Source organism: Heteronotia binoei, chromosome 9 (assembly GCF_032191835.1).
Source record: "Heteronotia binoei isolate CCM8104 ecotype False Entrance Well chromosome 9, APGP_CSIRO_Hbin_v1, whole genome shotgun sequence".
NCBI lineage: Eukaryota > Metazoa > Chordata > Lepidosauria > Squamata > Gekkonidae > Heteronotia > Heteronotia binoei.
In genome coordinates, this window is record NC_083231.1 from 52218795 (window position 1) to 52237515 (window position 18721).

General features: G+C 39.5%; 1 protein-coding gene across 8 annotated transcripts in view; it reads right to left on the reverse strand.

Moving 5' to 3' along the window:
- Nucleotides 1-18721, reverse strand: part of RAPGEF2 (Rap guanine nucleotide exchange factor 2) — a 252297-nt gene that overhangs the window by 101573 nt on the left and 132003 nt on the right. Inside the window, exon 1 of one of the 8 annotated variants that reach the window (XM_060246581.1) lies at nt 8435-8648. The exons of 5 other annotated variants lie outside the window; for them this stretch is intronic. In XM_060246581.1, coding sequence (XP_060102564.1) covers nt 8435-8488 — 54 coding nt within the window. In that variant the 5' untranslated portion in view covers nt 8489-8648. Of the gene's footprint in view, nt 1-7581; nt 7760-7779; nt 8120-8434; nt 8649-18721 lie in introns of those variants that run through there. 2 more of the 8 variants (XM_060246582.1, XM_060246580.1) reach the window with 2 other exon arrangements.

Sequence of the window (18721 nt, forward strand, 5' to 3'; positions counted from 1 at the left end):
CTAATGCCTGCCTCCACATCAGCCCTACTTAGCTTCCGAGATCTGACAAGATCAGCCTATTCTGGTATTATCCAGGTCAGGGCTAGGCTGTGAGTAATGTGACTGGCCCAAGGTCATCCAGCAAGCTTCCATGGCATGAGTGGGGGATGTTGGGGAAGGTTTCCTTTTGGTTCAAACCTGGAGATCCTAGTCCAACACTTTAAGCACTACATCACACTGGCTCTCATGATGGAATAACGTGTTGGAATTTGATTTATTTAATTTTTACTGTCATTATTATATATACAAAGTTATATACAAGGATCTTTTATACAACAAACTTTGTGCTGTCTTTCTTCTCTGACCACTAAACATGAACTTTGGGTCCACAGGCACCTTTAAGACCAAACTTTGTTCTGCTACTTTGGACAAACACAGCTACCCAAATCTATTTTCTGTTTGTTATCATTATCTATTCTATTTCATGATTCCTATTGAAAATAATTTTGTTGTATAGAGGAGGGACCCTAACCTGCATAGCCCCAGCCTAGCCTGACCTAGTCAGATCTCAGAAGCTAAGCAGGGCTGTCATGAAGGCAAGTAATGGCAAACCACCTCTGAACCTTTCCTGCCTTGAAAACCATAGGGGTTGCCATAAGGCAGCTGTGACTTGATGCCCCCCCCCAAAAAAAATAGAAAGGGATGTTAAAAGTTATCTGCCCTGGGTACAAAATAGGTTACATACCCTACTGAGTGCTGCAAAGGAGCACAAATCAGGTTCAGTCTGCCTTCAAGCTGCCCTTGTGGCACAGGGAGTAAGAATATCTGGGCCACTAAGTGGCTTTCAGTTACCAGAGAACATTTGAGAAACAGGTGTAAACTAGTTACAGAGAGTTGCCATGTTGGTCTGCAGCTAGATTCAAGCCTGGTACCACCTTAGAGAGCATCAAGATTTTCAAGGTATAAGCCTCTGAGAGTCAAAGCTCCCTTCCTCAGATACTTTCACCAATTGTAAAATAGGCAACTCTTTCAGATTATCAGTTCTAGCACATTAATTTTTTCCTTGGAAATATTTAATAAATCTCTTCCCTTCTTCTCAAGCTGTGAAAGAGGCAGTAGAAAGGAATACAAAAATGCTCATTTAAAATAGCAGATTTACCAGATTATTCAGTGGATTCTCAATCATACAGTGTAATGAGCAAACAACTGCCTAAACTGCTACCTACCAAGGAAATCGAACAGCAAACAATAATGCATATCGCATATGTTGTACATATAGGACAACTCTGCTCCAGGTCTTTCTATAAACAGAAAAACAAGAAACACTGCGGAATAGAAAATAACAGTTGTTCCCAACACATTACTATTGGCATGTGTCCATGAAAAAGATGTTCATTCATTCATGCCACCAATCAAGACAGCATGAGAACATACTGGTTGTTCTGAGATTCCACTGTGCAGAGATTCCCTTAGGGCCAGGAAACAGAGATAGCTCTTCATATGATAGGTCAGATACACACAGAGTTCAGCAATTCTGCTACAACTTGTCAGTTGATATTGAGTGACAGCTACCTTTCTGCAGGCTACAATTCACATCAGAGAGGGAGATTTCCTTTCTACCACCTTTTCCATCACTATGAAAGCAGACTAAAGGCTGCTGGACCCAGCTAATCTCTAAAGCAGCAGCAATAGCTTGAAAAATGGTATTTTGGTGGGAAATATTCCCAACTACTTCCCCATCTCATACGTCCTTACTCAGCATCTCATTGTAATATAGGATTGCTAGTCCCCAGGTCCAGGTGGGGGATTCCCCCAGTTTTGCAGGCTCCTCCCTGCTGCCAACCAGCTGGCCAGCAGGGGAAGCTCTACCCCCATCAACCATGATGTACTGTTAAATCTCCGCAGGTTTAGAAGAAGCTTACAAACTGTGTTTTGGAATGTGTGTCTGTGCCTTTAAATCTCAATAGGAGGACAGCTATATGGGGGCAGGGTGAGCAGGCAGAACCACATGGCTCTTCCCAGAGTGTGTGTGAAGCTATGAGAAAGGAAGAGAGAAGAATCCCTTTAGGTGTTTTGCATTCATTTCGGAAGTCATTTGCATAGTAAAATAGATAGTAAAGAGTAAAAGATAAAGTAAAGCCCATATGAAGACCATAATTCAAAAGTATGTCCGATGAGGACAGAGATATATTTTTTGTATGACTGTTGACATTATAATTAAGTAGAATACCCAAAAGTGCAAACGAACCAAATACGCCTTACACTCATCTGTATGTGATGATGAAGATGGACTGACAACTTACTAAGTCCCTTTCATAAGAATGTGATGCACAAGGAAGAGAGTTTTCTTGCTAGATACTAGTCATATTGATTCTCAAAAACAAAATAACCGGAAAATAAATTTCAATAACTGGCTAAGAAAGAAAAGTCTGTCGTTTCTTCTAGGAAGGAGACAAGCAGCTTCTGAATTTTTTAAAAAAAAAACACAGGGCATGATGCCATTTTAGAGAGGAAGCCTTCTCTTCCTCAACAAAAACTGACGGTGCCTTTGCTAAAAGAATTCCCCCTTCTCTTCTCTAACAGCAAGATTCTCATGTCATCTTAGCATCAACTTCCTTTTTCATTTCAACCCTGGCCCTTCTTTGACTATGATGATGTTGGTTTCCCATGGTCTCCCCCCTTTTTTCTTTAAAGTCACTGGACTCCAGAACATGTTACTACAAATTAAACAGAATTCACAAGGCTTAGATTAGTTTTTAATTAGGCAAGCTGCAGGTGATTAGGTGGGTTACTTTGTATCTTATTGCTAAGTAATCATTTGCTTTTATGATTGTCTTTTCTTTCCATGTGTCACATTTGTATGTCATGTATGTATTTTGTTTATATGTTGTTTATATTAGGTTATGCTTTATGATATACAGCATCTAGAAAACCACTTTAATTCATTTTAAAGCAGCAGGGCTGCAAAGTCCTGATTGGAAAATTCCTGGAGATTTAGAAGTGCAGCCTGAGAAGAGCAGGGCTGGACAGGGGAGGGACCTCAGTGGGACATAATGTCATATAGTCCACCCACCAAAGTAGCCCTTTTTCTCAGATTTCTGGAGATCAGTAGTAATCCCAGGAGATCTCAAAGTCCCACCTGGAGGATGGCAACCCTAAGCAGCGAAAATAGTTTAGCCTTCATAGGACAGTTAAGACTGCATATGTTTCATTTTTAAAAAAATCTGGGGTTTTTTCCTGAAAAGACTTAAGGAACTCCCACACACACACTTCATTATCTCTATTGGATTATATATTTCCTTTGTACATTGATCCTTAGTTCTGTATTTGCCTGCTACATGCAATGCTATCCTGTTGTTTGTTACTGTGTTCTTATTGTATTTTTCATTTGAAATCTAAATAAAATTTTTGAAACGTTAAAAAAATCTCTAGATGCTAGTTAAGTATATTTCAGCATAAAATGCTACACTATTTCAATAAACATCCTCAACAGCAAACTTATACATGAGCATTAACACCAGGATGTGACTACAAGCTGCAAGACACAAGATGGATCTGTAGAGCATTAACAAAAACTTAAAATAAACATCTCAACTGAAGAGAACAGAGCCATCCCAAAATTGAACCAATGGTACATAATTGATTCAGTGAACTCTGCTCAAAAGCTGCATTACTAAGCATGTGATCAATGAGGCTTTTGACTATTTCCCCCCTAACTCCACTCTACAGCAAACTATTTTGGAAGTATGGAACTGTCTTTGAAGCAAGCCATTCACAACAAAATAGAAGGCCTGCTGGATGTTCATTTACAGGTCTCTACAAATGCCTAAGTTTTCTGCATTGTGACTTCCCTGGGCTTGCTAGCAGCTCTAACCATGTTCATGTCATGTCAGTCCTGACAGTGCAGTCTGTAACTCCAGTGCTAACAGCGCAAAGCATCTACGGAAACTCACTATTTCATAAGTGCTACAAACACATCTTCAGAAATTAGCCAAAGCTTATAAAGATTATTTAGACTGTCAACATTACTCATGCAACTCCAAACATTTATTCCTTGAGAACAAATGGTGCTGTTTTTTTTAACTAAATCCATGCTTTAACAATTCTGCATTTCCAAACAAGCATTTTACATCATGCCAGATAATATAATCTCATAAGCAATAGTGTGAACTTCTGATAACTCCAAGAAAATAAATACAAATTTATGAGAAGCAAAATTACAAGAGTTTTCACACACATCCCATAGGATCGTATTAGCTGTGAGTATATAGTGAAAAAAGTGACACACTCAAAGCAAAATTTAGAGTCATTTTACTTGTTCCATCTGTTCAAATTGAAAGAATATGTTAAACAAAATATAAATACAAAATATTCCCTAAAAATGAATGACTGAATGCCACAGATCCATTTTGCTGATGGAGGTGCTTTCCTCTTGTAGAAGCAGCCCCCTCCCCTGGAAGCAGGGGAGCAGGGCTTTTTTCTACAAAAAAGCCCAACAGGAACGCATTTATAAATTAGGCCACACCTCCTGATGCCAAACCAGCCAGAACTGTGTTCCTATGTGTTCCCGCTCCAAAAAAGCCCTCCATTATTCACATACTGGCACTCAAACCACAGCATCTCAAAATTATTCTTTTAATGCTTGTACCATGTTTGACTCATAAAGAAAGGCAGTAAGGATACACTACATTTGTTGATAACGGAGGCCACTTTAAATTGTCTACTGCCCCACCCACCCATCCCAAAAAAATCTGGCTGTATTCAGATGACCATGAAGCCCTGGAAGGCTATAAACATATACATTCCCCACAGTCTCTCCTCAAGCACTGAGCCCACATAAGAAACTTTCTGATTTAAAATGAACAATTTGTTATTATATCCAAATCAGGCTCTCTAACAAACCATGACTTGTTTCTTGAACATAAATCATTATTTGTTGGTAAGAAAAAATACATTCGTTAAAGCATCCAATTAGGAAATCACAATAAACTGGGCTAATGTTAAATCAAAAATATTTTCATTATCCATATACTGGGAGAAGTTAACGGACAAGTCAGCAACTTCTATGGATTTGTTCGAGATGTCTGGATGATGATATAGGTAACTACTCTGAGTAAACAGTTATCACCAAATAGGAAAATGCTCTTAACACTTTTCAATATATTACTGCAGTGTCCAAATACAGCTGAGATACAGATACACCGATAAATGGAATAGCTCCGATTACTATAAAGAGGTATAAATTAGTGTAGGATAGCAGTTAGAGTGTTGGATTAGGATCTGGGAAACCCAAGTTCACATCCCCACTCCACCATGGAAACTTGGTAGGTGACCTTGGGCCAGTCACACACTCTCACAGCCTAAGCTACTTCACAGAGTTTGCTTTGAGGAAACAATGGAGGAGAGGAGCTATTTTGGGACCCCGCTGGAGAGAAAGCTGGGATATAAATGAAGTATATATATATTGGCTCATTTGCAGCATATAAGCAACTGATATGGGGGGAAAAAACCTTGACTGTACCCTAATTAGCTTCTGCCAGTATTTGTATATAACCTTTCCTCCTTAAAGAAGTTTATAGATGTTAACAAATGAAAAATAGAAAAGACCTTGTAAAAGCTATTGGAATCTAGAAAACATGTGATATCAAGACTACTAAAGCTGGACATCCAACATTTATCCCATAAATACAAATATGAATTAAAATGTTTTCATATTTCTAAAAGAACACAAGGTCAGAATATGGCAAGCCTTTCTTAGGAGAATGTTCCAATGCCAAAGTTCCTTGACAGAGAAAGCACTGCCCTAAAATCTGCACACATTTAACTTCTTGGCTAGACAGAACTGAGAGCAGACCCTTCTTCAATACCCCTCATGCAGTGGGCTTCAGCTCAAGCACTTTACTACTTCACTACACTTTACTAGTGGGATGAATACTGAAAAGTGGAATAGGCCAGTATAGGTAATTTTATTATTTTGTTACACTTGGTTACCTAAAGGTCCGGAGATGGTGTGTCTGCCTTCCCAGGGCAACAGTTTGTTTTTTACTGCTGATTTTTCCTTATCTCTGTATACCCAAATCATTCTTGATACTTTACTGCCAGACTTGTTAAGCATGGCAGACATTGGCACCACTCTCAGAGAAAGGAGGACTGGTTGCTAAGCATGCAAATGAGGGAAAGGATTAAACTAAAGGTACTGATTCCTGCCAATGCTATTCCCCTGTTTGTCTTAATAGGCAATGGTCATGGTGGGGTAGCTGCAGATTCTTTCCCTTTCTGATGACCCCTCTCACATCCATAGCAGTAAAGCAGTCCACACTTGCAGAATCATGGGGCACTCTAAAATCTAGCTACAGCTTTAAATCAATGTTGGTTAACAATTCACTGACAATAGGTGGCATAAAAATAACAAAGTCACCGTAGCAACATTTATAACAACCTCCACTACCTAACAGAATTCTACTCATATTAAGATTCAGGCAGTACACTCTCTCTCGTGTATGAAATATCAATTATATGAACATTTTACTGTAATTTAATGTATACCCTTGCATGTGTCCACACATATACATGGAAAACTTCTTGTTCTACATTAGCAATTCTGTGACTTCTGTCAGGTTATACAGAACACATGTTTTTATGACTTTCAATGCTTGTCTATAAATAGTTTCAAACTCCACTCCGAAAGATGTCTCAAAATAATAAACTAACCAGTTCACCTGTTAATAATTTAACATTTTCATTATTTATTTGTAAAACTTAAGCAACAAATTTAGGCCACAATCCAGAGAGCAATTCATTGACTTAAGCACCACCTAAAGGAGGGGACTGACATCTATTTTTCAAGCAGCAGCCTCTTGCTCAGCATGGCAAACTGCTTAGAAACTCAAGAGAATTTTCAAAGCAGTTTGAATCAATGATGCATGGGGGTGGGGGAGTTACTGTTAAAAGAAAGAGGGGGAGCAGAAACCCTGCTGGGCAATAATTTTACAGAACTATGGCCTTAAATTTTTGGCACTCAAGGCCCACACTCCTAATGATTTTCTATTCTGCCTACGAATGCTATTTTCACAAACAACAAGCATTTTACCTATGGGATTACAGCATGACAGAGGTGTAGTTGACTCATGGGATCAATTAAAAGGGCCAGCATTTATTGCTTGCTCCTTTTAAATTATTCCAATGTTCAAACATTACTGCATTTTAATGGTGAACCAAAACCATACATTTTTATGCTATATTTACAGGGCACATACAGATTACCGCTGTCTACAGAAGTATACACCTGAAACAAATCTTAACTTTAAAAGAAATATGAAGTCAGAAGAAGTTCAACTGGAGCATTTTAACTCTATCTATACCAAGTTTAATATTTCACAATCTGATGTTTAGAAAACAAGCAGCTTGCATATGTTTAAACAAAAAATGCCTACGTATTAAATGAAAAACTGATACTAAAGTATGCACCTGTTTTCTTGTACAGTTCATCAGTACCATTATATTCACAATCAAAATAAAAGGAGCATGAATATAAACCATTGCAATTCTAAAATAAATTTAGGGAAACCCTATTCCCAAACAGACAGAATTTGTTATACTTACAGAGTGTTTCTCCTGCTGGCCCATAACTCCATGGTTTGCTGGGATTGCAAGAGGTTTCATAATGAACAAACATATGCTGAACTGAATGTACACATCATGTACCAATTTCTCATGGATAGCAAATCACCCCCTACTGCATTAAATCACACAAAAAAATCAAGGGAGAAAACCAAGCCAAGAGCTCTAAGCATTGCTCACAAAATCCTTCACACTTGTAGTGCAGAAAAGCAATCCAAACAGCAGCATTTGTCTCCATTTTTCTAACACTTGAAGTCTTAAGCGTGCAAGGATGTAAAGTGCCTGGCAACACCATACATATCCAGCATTCTTCTACAAGAATGAGAGCATTCCCTGAGAGCGAAAGGGAGGAAAAAGAGGAGGAAAAAAAAAGCTAAAATGGCTGACTGCACACAGACTCCCTCAAAAAAGCTTAATACAGTATTATATTAGTCAGGATGCAGAAACCAGCTTCCTGCTTTCAGCCAAGCCTTGTTAATAGTCCTGTTTAATTTGTAATCACACTACAAGAGATCCCCTCACCCACCATTTAAAAAAAAATTGGGGCAGAGCATGTGAACAGGGACCTCCTCCCTGGCTGCTAACGATGCTGACAGGGTGACCAGTGATCTCTGTTCCACTCAACTAACCAAGTTCACACAATTAATTCAAGCAGCATGACATTGACGGACATTTAATTTAATGATGCCTGTCCCTCATATTCAAGGAAACCATGTTTACCACCAAAAGAGTCACTAAGGGTGGGGAGAAAACATAGGCACATAATAGAGAGAAAAACCTAGAGAATCATGAGTCTGAATGTAATACGCCAATATAATTACATTATTGTGCTTACTTTGGAAGACCATGGCTGCAGGCAGTTGGCATAGCAACGCACAAGGAAAGCCATTTCCTGGGTAGAAAGAACGCTTCCTTTTCTAAATAAAAAATTCCTCTTACGATACAAACGGCATTGCTGCTTCCTGCAGAAAGCAAAGACACTGTAGTCTGTCTCTTAACCTGCACACAGGCACTCAATGCAGTTCTAATGATGTAAGTGGATCTCTCGCTGCCTCCCTCCCTCTCCCCCTATACATCGAAATATCCAACTCAAATGGAAGACATTCCTTGCGGCTCACCCCCTTGGCTGCTTAACTATTTCACTCATTAAGGTACAGATGGACAATTCAGATAGAGTAACAAGCGCTTGCCTGTATTATGTCAGCTTCTGTAGGTCAACCAAATCCCAGAGGGGAAGGAATCCATTGATTGCTGGCTCCAGTGAATACCACTGAAGGCAGGGTCGGAATAAGGGGAAAAGACTTACTTGAACAAGCTCTGAGCTAAATATCATTTCTCACCAAGGTGAATATAAAGCAAGGGTGTTTGCTGGCACCTCCTTTTCCTCCTCCCCCATCCAAAAATAATGTTGCGGCAAAGCTGTAAATACCTCTATCAGGTATTTATTAATGGCACACTTGACAAACTCTTGTGGATATGCAGGTTTGATACTGTTCACGCTGTAGATAATAGTGAACTAAAAGAGGAATGGTTGTGAATTTTCTCAGTCCTCAATTTGCTTAAATACTAAACTTAGCTAAAGGTACAATGTTCACTATAATTGTCTAATTCACTGAAATGTCACAGTCCATCGAATACAAGGCTGGAAAAGGCAAGACAAAGTTGTAACTTCTACAGTTTCAACATGTCTCCTTAAGTGGCATTTCATTTTAAAAACAGAGCAATACCTAACCACTCCCATGGAAAAGCTGCTCTCCCCTACCCTGACCACGATGCATGAACTAAGCTAAAGGACACACTTCAACTATGAAACTAATATTGCAAACGCTAGAAGCAATAGGAATCCATGCTGTTTTTATGCAAGTCATAATGAAGAGAAACCAGTAATATCTAAAAGAGAGATGAATTGATGTTTTTGCCTTTAATTTCCATCACCAAATCTGACCTCCTTTACGTGAACAATGTGTTCCTGAATCTAGAGACCATATACGTGCTTAACAGCTTTGCAGGATTTGGGAAATAATGGGAGGAGCAGACTGCTCATTTCTGCTGCTGCAGTAAGGATTGAGTCTGTATGTAACAACCTTACACATGCATATACATTTATGAACAATCCAGAAGAGTGCTTAAAAAAGACTGCAGCTACCTCTGCAAGACACATGCAGCCTCAGTTAATCTAATCTACCATACAGTGATGCTTTGCTAGCTATACTGCAGGTCACAGAGGCTAAAACCTCACTGAAAATGTAGACCAAAAGTCTATTTTTATAAAGTCATTGGTGTTATGTGGTGCTTTACATTTAGCATCTCTTACTAATTTAGATAATCCCATTTTGTGTAACTGTAATCACATGTCTTTTATTTTTTAACACATACACAGTAAACTACTTCCAAGAGCATTCAAAATTATGGTGAGGTCAGATGTGGATTGAAGCAGTAGTTTTCAAACTGACTCTAGATGCAGCTGATGGTAGTATCTGCTTCCCTCTTGAATAATGGTTTTCTTAACTACAAATTCTTTCCTACATACAATCTACAAACTGAGGAAACCCTGCCTCTGTCCTGGACTTTCCAGGACTAGGACAGTAGGCAAGTCTACCAATGTTGCATCTGTTTATTTTTCCCTATACTGTGTTCTTCTGCTGCCTTTTTGCCCAGGCCCATATTCTGCCTTCATCTCTCAGTGGACACATCAAACTAACCTGGTGATTTATGAAACCATGCTGCCACATTACAACACATCCACAAAACACTTCAGTAATGAATCCCACAAGAAAAAGTAGCAGCAGCATGAGGGAACGCCTGGAAGTGGCTTCTCTTACTGCACATTCTGATTCATATTCTAACAATGAATCAGAGCAGCCCACAGGTATCCATCCTTATTTCTTGCAGCTGCTAGGCTGTATCTTGGTCAGCTGGAACAAACAAAATAACTAGTACACTGCATTTAGAACAAAGTTTGAATCCAATGGCACCTTTAAAACCAACAACGTTTAATTCTGGGTATAAGCTTTTGGGAATATGAAGTGTGCACACAAATGTAATACCCAGAATTAAATTTTGTCCATCTTATAGGTACCTCTGGACTCCAACCCTGTTCTATTGCTTTAGCCCAGCACAGCTGCCCACCTGAATCTAGCAGACTGCATGCTACTCACAGAGCTGGTAGAGAAGAATTTTCTTGTTAGAACAATCACTGTGTCTTACACAGAGCAAAGAGAAAAGGCATTGTTCATGCTTTTAAAAAGCACAAAGCAGTAGAGAGAAATTTAATAAGATAATACAATATACCTCTCTAGCCAATTACTTTATTAGCACTATGATTTTGATAAAGCACACTACACTAACACTAAAATAGTTATACCACAATTAGAAACAAAAGTTGCTTCCAGAATTTGACATTTTTCTAGCTAGAATAGGAAAGACACAGGTGAGACTCAAGAAGACCAAGCCCACCTTTATATGCTTAAATAAATAAGCAGAATATACTGCAGGTTTTAAGTATCTGCCAAACCCACTGAGGCCAGAAGGATCCTTTGTTTATCACTGTAAGATCGATCTGAAGGCTTTCATCCTGAATTTTCCATTTTATTCAGAAATTTAGCCATTTCAGACTGAGAATGGTTCTCACATGTCCATTTTCCTTTGGAACTATAAACAAAATAGAGTAAATCCTCAATGGTTCTAGAAGACTTGCTCTCGTGCTCCTATTTCCAGCAGGGCTCTACTGCTAGGAGTAGACAGTGATTTTTTGGCAGGTAGTGATTTTTGGAATGTAAATAAATGTAAATAGACAAGATACCTCAAACTCTCAAATGTATCCCTGGGTGATTGTGTCTAGCAACCAGCAGCATGACTCAGATTTCTGCCACTTTCCCTTTTGGGACTTGAAGGTCAAGTAACTCAAAAAGAAGCCTTCTCTTGGGTTTGACTGTTTCCTTGTCCTTGACATGCACAAGGTATTTGTTGATAAAATTTCCCCTCACAAAGATTCCTTTAAAGGAGGTGGTGGCTAGTCAGGACTGTGAAGTGGAATCTACAACTGTGTAAACCAGGGGTCCTCAAACTACGGCCCGCGGGCCAGATGCGGCCCGCTGAGGACATTTATGCGGCCCGCCGGGTTATGGCAAAATCAGACCGGAAGTGACGTTCGACCTAAACTCGCGTTAGCAACGCACACTTCCGACACTGGGCTGAGGCGGCGGAGACAGAGTGTGAGGTGATACCGAGGTGAGGTGAGTTCCCAGGCTGGGGTGTGTGGTGTGGGGAAGGGAGAGAGATGCAGAAGACGGAGAACTGACGGCCCGCGGCCTTGTACAGTAACGGCAGTCCGGCCCTCCAACAGTCTGAGGGACAGTGAACTGGCCCCCTATTTAAAAAGTTTGAGGACCCCTGGTGTAAACCATGTACTTCAGCTGGCAACCATGTTTGATGTCACAGTTCTGCTGACAGCTCAAGAGAATCCAAGGAAACACTTGCCAAGAGGACAACTAACAAGGCTATGTTCTTCTACTCATCCTTCTAATTCCTTCAAGATGTTGTAACAGACATACTGGATACCCCAAAATAAATTGTGCTGGGGGGGGGGGAGTTTATTGTGAATGCTTGCAGGGATAACTGTGTTATAACTAAGGCCCACCATCAAGGCATTTGATACTGGCAGTTTAAAATGTTCTGCTTTTACCAATGTAAAGGAACAATTTAAATCTTGGGTTTTGCTGACATTTCCAGCTCCACTTTTGAATTCCTTGTCAAACCAGCAGAGAAGGGCAGCTCTTGCAAAAAGACCCTATATGCATGAAGGCTCTAGTGCAAGGGTATCAAACTCATTTGTTAGGGCCAGATCTGACATAAATGAGATCTTGTTGGGCTGGACCATGTCGGGTTGGGCTGTTTGTACCTATTTAAGATTAGACCATGTTTGTACCTATTTAAGATTAGGTAGCAGAAATATAAATTTTATAAAAAACACAAACACAATTTTTTTTAAAAAAAAAACCTTAAAACATGCTTTAAACGTTAGCACTCATTTGTCTTAAAGATGCTTTCTTTGCATTCTCCCATTGGATCCAGGGAACTGCAAAGGAAGCTCTGGCTCTTTCCTTCCTTTCCCAGGGGATGGGGGGGCTCAGCCAACAGAAGGAAGAGAGGCTTGGCTCAGTAGCTCTGTTGTGCAATTGAGAGAGCCTGTCAAAGCAAACTATTCCTCCCCCCTTCCTCCTCAAGGGAGGCGCCTCAGTCAATGGAGAAAATAGAAACTTTGCTCTGTAGCTCTTGTGCGATTGAGCAAACCTTGCAAGGCAAGCTGTTACGCAGAAGGAAGCAAGAGAGAGGGAGAAAAAAGCAGATGACAACCAGTTGCTCAAGTGGCTGATAGGAGCCCTCCAGGGGTCTGATTCGGCCCCCGAGCTGCATGTCTGACACCCCTGCTCTAGTGGATCTCACTGGTTTGGTGGGATTGGCTTACTCTCTCTTTATCTTATTCCTGGGCAACTGCCAAATGCAGGGGACCATCAGAAAAGATGGCGGGGGGGGGGCGGGGAGAAAGTTTGCATCAGCGTCTGCTGGGTCATCTTATAAAGACATCCATTTGTTGCATCTAATGGATCTCACTGGTTTGGAGGGATTGGCCTCCTCTGCCTTTATTTTATTCCTGGGCAACTGCCAAATCCAAGGGACCATCAGAAAAGATGGGGGGAGGGGACAAAGTTTGCATCAACATCTGCTGGGTCATCTTATAAAGACATCCAGTCGTTGGTATCCAATTTATAATGAGACATTAGAAATGGACAATTTCTTCAGAAAAAAAGTGTTTGAAATTTTTTCTCCACACGTCTGATTTAAGATTGAGAAGACAGGTCCAGGTCATGTAGAAAGGAAAGGAAAGGCCCTCTGTGCAAGCACCAGTTGTTTACAACTCTGGGGTGACACTGCTTTCACAACGTTTTCACAGCAGACTTTTTACAAAGTAGTTTGCCATTGCTTTCCCCAGTCTTTTACACTTTACCCCCAGCAAGCTGGGTACTCATTTTACCGACCTCAGAAGGATGGGAGGCTGAGTCCACCTTGGGCCGGCTACCTGAATCCAGCTTCCGCCGGAATCGAACTCAGGTCATGAGCAGAGAGTTCAGACCACAGTACTGCAGTACTGCTGCTTTACCACCCTGCACCACGGGACCACCAGGTCATGTGGGGGGACCCCAAATGACTCAATGGGAAAGCATACTCAACACTTCACATCAATGAAAGAAATTACCTATTGTTGTTTTTTACCAGAGAACTGTTAGTTGTTAGGTTTGCCTCTTGTTAGTGTGTGCATGACTAGACAACCAAGGAAGTCTGTTCATGCTCATAAAAACTTGCACATGTGTATTCATATTTCAGCAGTTGTTCATGCGAAACCTGAATGGGCTATATATTCGAAGTGAAAATATTTACTAGAATTGCATATTCTAGTTGGTTATATTTTATAGAGAACCAGTTTGGTGTAGTGGTTAAGTGCATGGACTCTAATCTGGAAGAACCAGGTTTGACTCCTACTCCTCCACTTGCAGCTGCTGGAATGGCCTTGGGTCAGTCATAGCTCTCACAGAGTTGTCCTTGAAAAGGGAGCTTCTGGGAGAGCTCTCTCAGGTCCACCCATCTCACAGGTGGGTCTGTTGTGGGGGAGGAAGATAAAGGAGACTGTTTTCTCTTAATACATATTTCACCTCCTATTTGGGGCAGGTTAAAGGATGACATCCTGAAATTGATGTGGGTTAAAACCCTATCACTAAAAAATTGGTTTCCATGCAAACTGTTCCCACATTCTCCACTAGCTAAAGTTTCTGAAACAACTCTGCAATAATATTGCACTGGAGAAAATTACTCTTCTTCTAATGGCAACAACTATAAGTAAAAATATATCAACAGATACGGCTCATTAACCTGCTAACTTTAAGAAATCATATCAGTCAATTTAAATTGTTTTAATCCCTTTAAAAACCAGTCAATTCAAAACAGATCAAATTTTTCTAACTAAATTATGTGCATTCTCTGTGGGATTATACAGCTTTCAAAGCCATTTTGTTATAGCACTCTTTGCCTTAATGCCACTAGGCTTAAGAAAGGAGTCACAGCATTCTCAGCAGATAGACTGAGCAAAAACATACATCATTTTTGTACATATTTGTACCCGTTTGCATTCTGAGCTACTGACTACCAGCTATGTGTGGCTTTGCTCACTGTACCGGATTCCTCGTCTGATGAAGTGTGCTTTGAGAGCACACGAAAGCTTATGTTCTAAATAAAACTAAGTTGGTCTTAAAGGTGCCACTTGACTCCTATTTTGTTCAATTAAATAACTGGTTAGGCAAATCTATAAAAAGCCTAACACATCAAGGAGAAATTCATTTTTAAGAAATTATATATATTTACAAATCCACAGGTGCCGATTTCATCTGGGAAAAATCCCTCTATCCTAGATGTTTATTGCAACATGTATATATAATACAATATGTCTTTTTATTTAGAACTCTTGTGCACTCATACACAAATTTAGGCAAGCTGAATTATCTGATCAATTAAAAGCCATATGATCAATAATTTCTTTAAATAAGTAACATTCCTAGGTGGATTTTATTTATTTTATTCAAACATTTGTATGACACTTTTCCTTCCTTGTAGAACTCCCAAGGCCACTAACAAGTAATCAGTATAATAAAAGTAAAAAATGCATCATAATCCATTAAAGGTAGGCTGAGTTTAATACAGAAAACCCCAACTGGCAGCATATAGAAAACCACATTCAGCTGCCTTAAACAAACAGGACAGGACAACTATTAAATCCTCATTTGGTATCTGAAGACAACAGGTGGGAGCCAACCAGACATCACAGGATAGATCACGCAAGGCCAAGAACAGCAGCTCCAAGTTCTAATGTGGGTACCCATCCATCCACTGTACTTCAGACATGAAATAACACAGAGTAGGGTCTTCTAAAAAAACCTCAATGTGCAGACAGATGAGAAGGCAATCAAGTCACAAACCAATTGTGTACTGGTACTTAGAATTGTGTACTGGTACATGAGGATAATTTGATCTTTAAAATCATTTTGAATTGGTCTTTTAAAAAGGCCAGGTACTAGGGGTATAGAATGGATGTAATATGATCAAATCACAGCCCCAGTCAGTACTTCTGACTGTCATATTTTGTACCAAAAAGCCACATTGTCTAAAGTCCAAAGCAGATGGATGTAAACAAGACTTGTACAAACTTGTACTCATGGTTCCTCAGACTAACCTCCCACCCCCACCCCCACATTAGAACCCAAAATGTCTCCTAAAGTGCTTCTCAACTCAGGGGACAAGAGATCCTCAAGAACAGTACAATGGAGTCATAAGTCTGCAGTGGGGAGAAGGAAATTACTGAACATTTCCCTCATTCTGTTCATGAAAATCATCCATTGAAGCAATACCAAGAGCTCTGTCAGGCTGTCTTTATACAGAGATGTTCAGATCCTAGCAACTATTCCTACTTTGAGGATCACAAAGAATGCTGATAAATCAGCTGACCTAGATTCCACCCCTGGCCGAAGTACACATCCTAAACTTTTGTTTTGTCTTAAAGCATTATTGAGCATCATTAGCATGATGACAGGACAGTGACACACTTAACCACAGACTGGGTAAAAAGTAGCTTATTGCCCTACTTTGAAAGAAGAAAAGAGAAAACAGGAAAAGGACAAAAAAATCAGAAGATGGAACAGAAACTGCACCAAAGCTGCAGATGAATACTAAAAGTTTCAATTGAATAAGTTCTCTCTGATCAGATAGAGAAAATTAAGGTATATGTGCTAAGACCGCATAGGGTGCATCAAGCTGCAGTTTTCTCTCAATTATTGGGTATGTTTCTAATTCTGCTACAAAACCAAGGTATCAGCAGATTCACTGTTAAATTCAGATTGTTTAAACCTAACAAAAGTTAATTTAAACACATCTTTTGCTCTGAATGGCAGCAGTGATTAAAATCATATGGTCTCATTTTAGCCAACTGAATGATGTTTGGTAATTCCAAGCAAGAGTAAAATATAAAACACAGGGCAGACAATAAGACATGCTTTTATTATGTTACCTTTATGCACCTATTGCTTGAGAACATTTTGAGTTCCTAGTGTAACTTAAAATATAACATTTGCAAATGTCAAACGTCAACAGTGTTTACAGTGTTTTTTTTTTACTTCAGTGAGCCTCATCATAATTAAATTGTACCATCTCACTACAACAGTCCAGCAATTCTATTATGATCAATGTTCCCTCTAAGCTGCAGAGCCTTGTGAGCAAAAATTCTACTTTGTGAGCTACTGGCATGAAGTTGTGAGCTACTGCATAAATTAGTGTGCTCTGGGGTCATTCTTCCTGAGCCAAGACAAAAATGTGTGAGCTGGAGGCTAAATATCTGGGAGCTAGCTCACACTAACTCAGCTTAGAGGGAACACCGCTTATGACACATCCTGCATGGTTAAACCATTTACTAACGTTACTTGTTTGATGTGCTGCAACGCTCATGAAGTCTTATGACTTAAAGGCATCAAGCAGATCCTGAGCAATGTTCAGAACTTTTACTTTTCCAAAACATCCCACAGCTCCCTCAACATCATTAACAAAAAGTCATAATGCAAAAAATATTCACTTTACAACGATTTACAACCTTTTTACAAGTATACTCACTACATCTAAAAGAATCTTCCATTTCCTGGAGATGCTTAACACATTTTCTATAATACACAGTACTCACAATAGTAAACTGATTACTATATTGCATCAGCTTAAACCAATCCAAGTTGCAATTTATCAACACTTTTCTCAACAGGCTACAGAACAACCATCAATTAAGAATCTTTAATCCACATTCTGAGCACTATATGTAGCATTTTTCCAGACCGATTTCAGAACTGATTGTTGAATTCAAATCAAAACGACGGACAAACTTACACAATAGTTGTGAGCAATAACTCAGCCTCTATTTCTCATCTGTAAAATACAAATAGTAATCTTTAAGACATAACTATCAGTGGGACTTATTTCCAAGTAAATATGCTGAGTATGCATACATACAAAGAAATATGGAATTCAGAAGACACTTCTACATTCATCTGCTACAAAGAGTCAATCCTGATGCCCTTTATGTATTTCACAGGCAAGAGCCTACTTCAATCTGATGTGTTTTATATGAGGAAGGTTTCCTATTCTTAACCTTAGACTTCTGTATATCTGTTTCATGCAGTCATAAATCACATTCTGAATATACATCAAGATTAATACTGAAGTTATGGAACACTATGCTATAGATTATGATAGTCTTATAAACGACACTTATAAAATATGTGTTTTTCATCTTGGACTAAAATATTGCATAGAGATATGGAGTCTTGTGAGAAAAGATAGGAGAGGTTTTCTATGTTTCCCCTCTCCACATCAAGGACTTTTTTCAGTTTTTCCAAAGGGGGGAAAATGTAAATTTCTGGTGATACTTATTTGAAATAATCTAGAGTATTAAATGCCGTAAATTCAAGGTCTTAAAGGTGCCACTGGACTCAAAATCTGTTCTACTGCTTCAGAACAACATGGCTACCCCCCCAGATCAATGTCATAAATTGTAACTTGGTATTCAAATACACTGCTAACCCTAAAACAACTATATAAGACAATTTCTGTCCAAATGTACTTTTTTCTTTACTAGAATATCTGTGTTCTTTTATTTTGTTCTTACCCTTCAGATGGTGAAAAACAATATATATGTGCTACATATATTATACAGTAACTATCAGCTCTGCAGCATATGACGTCCTGCTTTGCAGAGGCTGCCAAGCTATTCGGCCTAGAAGTTAGTCTGAAGAAGACAGAAGTTCTCCACCAGCCTGCACCCCAGGAAGATTATCACCCCCCCTGCATCACTGTGGGTGAATCAGTTCTGAAGACAGTCCAGCAGTTCAGCTACCTGGGGTGCATCATCTCCTCAGATGCCAAGATCGACAAGGAGATTGATAACAGGCTGGCAAAGGCAAACCGTGCATTTGGCCGACTGCACAAAAGAGTGTGGAGCAACAAGCATCTGAAAAAAGGCACAAAGATCAATGTTTAC